Genomic DNA, 6,365 nt, shown 5'->3' with positions numbered 1-6,365 from the left:
AAAGACGACGGTGAAACACACACAACCAAACTGGGCTGTACATGTGAAGTCCCCATAACATGAGGAAGGCAGTTTTAACACTCCAGGGAAATGTGAATCCTTGAAACCCTATTATTCTGATATGAATAAACATATCGGTGATAAAATTCTCATCTCCACTGAAACGAAACACAAAATGCCAGAATTTATGCAATGCCAGAATTTAATTTTTTTTTAAATTTAAAAAGAATCAACCGAAGTAACCAGACCTATGTGACTGGCCGAAAGATTCGATTTTTGATACCTTGTGAAAGGTTGAAGAGATATCTCGACTTATGTAAAATGTTTCAGATTATCAAGTTTTTTAACTTTCTTGAATACGAATTATGCAAAGATGAAGTATTGTTAGTCGCCGAATCTTGTGCTATTAAAAACCGATAAATAGTTGCAACATAATAAAAATGACAGTCATTATCTATTCGGTCAGAGAGTTAAGCACTGTTTTATCAAACAATGAAGAACTAAAATGCTAACTTTGGAATCGTTTATCAACAATGATCAAAGTCAAGTGACACCATTCATGCAAGTTTTTTATTCTGTCTTCTGTTGTTAGGTCGTGTCTTCATAGATATCTTATCGGTCTGTCCTGTAAAGTGGGTGATGCTTAAACAAAGGGAATTTCCCTTTTTAATTGGATACTTCTGAACTTGATTTTATGATTATGAGCAAAAAAATAACGGTGAACGACTAGTACTGCTCAGACAATATTTTGTTTCACTTTTTGGATAGTAATGTGTTCATTTTGTTACTAAATTTGCTCAATGGCTTCAAGGAAAGGCAACTAATGGCAACTAAAATTGATGACAAAATAAACGGATATACTTTTGTATGGAAAATTGAAAACATCAGTCATTGCTGGTTAAAAACAGGAGAATGCATCGCTAGTCCCGCTTTCATCACAGATGCATTAGACGGTACAAAATGGTCGCTGTTGTTGTATCCCATGGGATACATTGACAAAAATCATGTCAGTTTTTATCTCCACAGAAAAGAAGACTGCACTGGACCGATTGCCGTTAAAGTGAATTTCCAACTATCATTCCTTGGCAAGGATGGCTCGGTTTTGACGGAAGTAACAGTATCGAATTGGAGTTTCATGAAAAAGAATGTTTTTGCTCACCCAATACGTGAATTACATGAGAAAGTTTTCATCACTGAAAAAGAGTCATTTCTTCCTGATGATACTCTAACTGTGCAGTGTACAATTTGGAACAAGAAAGAAACGCTCTTAAAACCAAAATTAATATCTGCTCGGACGGTTTTTAAAGTAAATAGGAAAGTTTACATTTGGAAAATCGATCAATTCACCATTTCTAAGGATAGTCTAAGAAATAAGTTCAGAGATGATTTGATTGCCATTGATTTCATTTTATCTGAAGGACTTTCTATTTATAAACTGGATGTAGACATCATTTCATTCGCTGAGAATACGAAATATTTTTCTTTCAAAATTTCCAGAATGAATGCGAAAGGGGAAAAGGAAATGTGCGGAATTCGTGAATATTTTGCCTGTGATCTTAAAAAAGGAACATTATCAACAGTGCTCATCAAAAACCTGGAAAAGAACGCTCACAGCTTGTTATTCGAGTGTGAATTTGTCTCTTCAAATGGAACTGTTTTAAATGAAATTTGCAGTTGTGGTATAATTTCTCCTAAAGTAACGACAACAGCTCCTGAAAAAGTGAAATCTCCAAATACGTCAGCTGTGATAAATGCCTTGAAATCCATGTATGAAGATGGGAGTTTTCACGACATTGAGCTTCGTACCTCAAAACGGGTATTCCCAGCTCACAAAAATATTTTAAGCGCCAGATCCCCTGTGTTCAAGAGAATGCTCGTCAATGATATGAAAGAGAAGAACAGCGGACATATCGACATCATCGATTTGGAGGAAGATGCTATACACCAAATGCTTCTATACATGTACACCGACATCCTGGAAGATCTACATTTTGAAAGCGCATGCAAGTTGTACGCAGCTGCAGATAAATATGAGATCCTATCCTTAATGAGTAGATGCTCTACTTTCTTGAAGGACAACTTGTGCCCCACTGAAGCTTGTGAAGTTTTAACTTTGGCTGACCGGCACCATGACGATGACCTAAAACACTTTGTGCAGGATTATATATTGAAAAAGGACACAGAAGTGTTTGGCTTGCGGGAATGGAAACTTTTCATGGACGCTAATCCTAAATTGGCTGCGGATATCATGTATTTGAAGGTTTTCCCTGGCTAAAATTTAACAATGCTTTTATATTCGTGATGCCCCTCCACATATGATTGAGATGAATTGTTCATTTTACAAACATAAAATGGAAATGCGTTTTAGTAAGTATATATCACGAGATTATGTATTTTATATGATATTTCTTGTGGCAATATTTTTTCGATAAGTTCTCCATTTTGATTATTACTGTGATGATGTTTGACGCGTATATAATAAGTATGTTTGCATGCATTTTGTTTGCTATTATAAATGATGATTTTAAGACTTAGGGAAATTGAGTTTTTCTACAAATTTTTTGATACTTTTTGTGATATTTTACTCATATTATAATGCAACTTTTTTTACAGGGGATGAGATTAAAGCTAGGGCCACTGTACATTTATGTAAAAATGCTAAAATAATAAGTTTTTAAAAAATAAGATGTGTATTTTAATTTCATGTATTATATTACTCAGCAAATGTAGTGAGATTCGGCTGATTTTTGGAAAAATAATTTAATTATTTACGTATTTTATTTGATCTTTTTTTATGTTCCAAATTTCAAGTATAAATATATTTGAATATTTATAATAAAATGCTATGCAAACTATAAAATGTAATTTATTTTCTTTAAATAAAACTGATATGAGATTTATGAGCCAGAAAATTCCGCACAAGGTTAAGGGCCGTGGTGGCCTGGTGGTAAGGTTTCGGCTTCGGAACTGGAGGGTTTCAGATTCGAGACCCTATTCCACCGAAGAACCGTCGTGTAAGGGGGTCTGTTGCACTTCAAATCCGTCCTGACCAAACGTCCTCCCGCTGGTGTGGAGAGGGGGGGGGGTGCCAGCTCAGGTGTCGTCCTCATCATCTAACCGCGGTTCAAAATTACGAGGTCCGTCCCAAAATAGCCCTAGTGTTGCTTCAAACGGAACGTTAATATGACTAAACTAAACTATCCGCACAAGGCTATAATATTAATGATTTCGAAGAAAATTTAATGGGTATTAAACATTTTGCTAGAATTCTTTAATTTACATTAAAATACTCCAATATTGAATACTTCAGATTCTTCCCTACTTCTTGAAAACCTGATGGTTTCTTTAAAATATCTTGAAGATAAAACTGATCTCTCGACTATGAAAATGTAGGCGCATTAATTCCTAGAACTTACCCATCAACCTCTCTTCCGTAAAAACAATAATTAACAGTAATTTTTAAAAATATGGGGAAGAAAAGCACTTTTGTTTTCAGCTCTTTGTACTCTTGAACTTCTAGGATCTAAATAAAATACAATTAAAAACTATTAGACAAAAACATTAAGTAACCACACTTAAATGATAAAAGAATTTACGCCACTCAGTTTTTTTAATTGGTCTTTTATTGAAAAAGAGTAAACTACGACTATTTTCCTTCATAATTTGTGAGTAATTTTTATGATGCTTTGGGGTTTTCAGTTCTATTTACAAAAATATATCGATGATGTATCCGAAAGAGGGCATTTATTTAAATTCATTGAAATGGCTGGAAATGAATTTGTAGTAACTGGAAGATTATACAAGCAGAATCTTATTCCTAACTAGACGAACCCACACGGACTTTGATGCAGACTGCTACGAGGCACCCCTACTCAATAGAGTGTACAGTAGAACCCCTCAGATGAGGGGGGGGGGGTGGACCAGTCGGAGACAGTAATTCAACTCCTTCAATTTACGAGCTTCCGAATTTCACATAGTAGTGGAAAATTCTCAGAAAGATTTAATTTGATCTATTATTAACCAGCAGGTCCCCAACTCTATTGGGAATACCTGAAAAGTAAAAACTTCATTATATGTAAAAGGGAAAGAGTATTTTTTCCTTTTGGGCTAAAGGTAACTGACTAACTTTTAGACTAAAGATATTAACTAACTGCTAGAAACTTAAATGCATCTCAGATGTAGTGCAGTCCAGAGAATCCGGGATTCGTTTCAGCTCCAAAAGGAAAAGTATTAACTAACTGTTAGAAAATTAAATGCATCTCATAATAAGTAGTACAGAAAATTTTGGATTAGTTCCAACCCAAAAACGAAAAGTATTAACTAATTGCTAGAAATTTAAATGCATCTCAGATATAATGTTGTCCAGAGAAGTTGGGATTAGTTTCATCCTTAAAATTCTATTTCAGAAAGATCTGCTCCAGGTCGTTCTGTTCTTCAGGGGTGCTACAGTCCCCTCTAGAAAACTATTTCTAACATTTCGAAATAACGATAATCACTATAGTGTCTCATCAAACATATGCGCCATGCTATAATGTGTTAATCTATCGTTATCCATGAAAATTATACTGGCTTATAATAAACTGAAATCTTTTAAATATAATTTCATCTTTTTTTAACTGATCATGATTAACATATCTTTGATATGCGAATAAATATTGAATTTTATATTGCTAATACTGTGTGTAATTTGTAATACACTTGGTATTAATAGTAAACCAATAATAAATCAGGAATTATAATTATAGAATTTATCATAATTGCTATAGTTCACAGTTCTAAAGTAATCATGATAGTTAATTTTGAAAATTCAAAGAAGAGTAAGGGAAATAATGCTGCAAATCACTCTGAATTTTATTTAATAATTTTCAAAAATCAGATTGATAATTAAAAAGCCGCGAATATTTATTAAATAGAAATAAGGCATATTTAAGGCAAAGTACAGCTACCTCTGCACAAATTTGAGTATTTTGTTCAGAAAATTTTCAAGACAAAATCAAATAATTAAACTATATCTGTGAATTTGAAATCTATCATGATGTTATCTGACCTGTAAACTTCTAAAGCAAATACAAAAGAAAAAATTCTTCCAAATAAAATAAAAGAAGTGTGATAAGGTCATAATATCATTATTTTACTAAGAAAGTTCTGGTCATTTAAATAAAGCAGGTGTTAGCTAAAAAATTCCTCTCGGCAAGCTTAGGGACTGAAAATGACTTTTCAGTCCCTAATTTCTCAGATATTGCAGATATCGAAAAACATCAAATACAAAAGTTGCTCGTCTTAATGAGGCGCTAATTTGACTAATCGGATGTATTTTTTTACCTCCAATATTTAGAAGTTAAAGAGAAATAAAAATTTCAGTCCCCATCATTTCCGCTCCCTTTGCGTTAGATGGTCCATTTACGAACTCGTCCGAGATTTTTACATTTCTTACAGCATATTCTAATTTTTTTTAAAAATCCAAACAAAATTACTCTAGTTTTCCTTTTCACAAGATAATATGGGCAAAGCATTACGTATATAAACTTTTGAACGAATGTTGGTTTTGGGTTCTAGGGACCATGATCGTTGAAGAACTGAAGAAATTTTTCCCGAAGTCTTGTCATGAGATCCATTGCAGTTTTTCTTATAGTATTCTAGTAATCTACCTAACAAGAAACATGGAAGTGTTATATATAATATAATATACACACATTAATATAATATAATATACATATTTATATTATATTATATTATTATATAATATATAATAATATAATATAAACACATATATTTTTTTAAGCAGTAGCTTGGCCCAAGAGAAGACACTTTGGAATTTTAAAATTTTGCTTTATTTATTTTGCTTATAATTTATGTACAAGAAGCGATGATGAAGTTGACATACGTTCATAAGCGATACAAGAGCAGAAGAAAGCGAAATTTTCCCTTTGGTAGTTTTTACAATGAGGTTTATATAATGCTGATTAAAGCAGTTCTACAGAACTCGTGTTGCATTAATTAAATAAAAAAGATTGAATTGCATCAGGAAATAGGAGAACATTTTAGAATTAAGTTAATATGGGCTAAATTAAAATAAAAATTAGGAAATTAATTAAGATTTAATTTATATATATATATATATAAACTTTTGAACGAAAGGTGGTTTTGGGTTCTAGGGACCATGATCAGCGAAGAACTGAAGAAATTTTCCCGGAGTCTTCTTGTCATGAGAACCATTGCAGTCTTCTTATAGGAATCTTCCTAAGAAGCAAAGGAAAAATAAGTAAAAACAAGATATGCAGAAAAGATATAACGTAAGAGTTAATCAGATTTTGTAAGTATTGTATTATCCAAAAATTCTGACACAAATCAAAGAAAAGCAACTT

General features: G+C 32.6%; 1 protein-coding gene across 1 annotated transcript; it reads left to right on the top strand.

Annotated features, from left to right (window-relative positions):
• Positions 1–823: 823 nt before the first annotated feature.
• LOC129971893 (TD and POZ domain-containing protein 3-like) lies at positions 824–2,275 on the top strand. Its single transcript, XM_056085870.1, has one exon. The coding sequence runs from the start codon at positions 824–826 to the stop codon at positions 2,273–2,275; it is 1,452 nt and encodes a 483-aa protein (XP_055941845.1).
• The last annotated feature ends 4,090 nt before the right edge of the window (positions 2,276–6,365 follow it).

This window comes from Argiope bruennichi, chromosome 6 (assembly GCF_947563725.1).
Source record: "Argiope bruennichi chromosome 6, qqArgBrue1.1, whole genome shotgun sequence".
NCBI classification, from domain to species: domain Eukaryota; kingdom Metazoa; phylum Arthropoda; class Arachnida; order Araneae; family Araneidae; genus Argiope; species Argiope bruennichi.
This window is presented reverse-complemented; position numbering and strand designations above follow the sequence as displayed.

Coding starts and splice junctions, on each gene's coding strand:
- LOC129971893 (XM_056085870.1), top strand. CDS start 824: ATGGCAACTAAAATTGATGACAAAATAAACGGATATACTTTTGTATGG.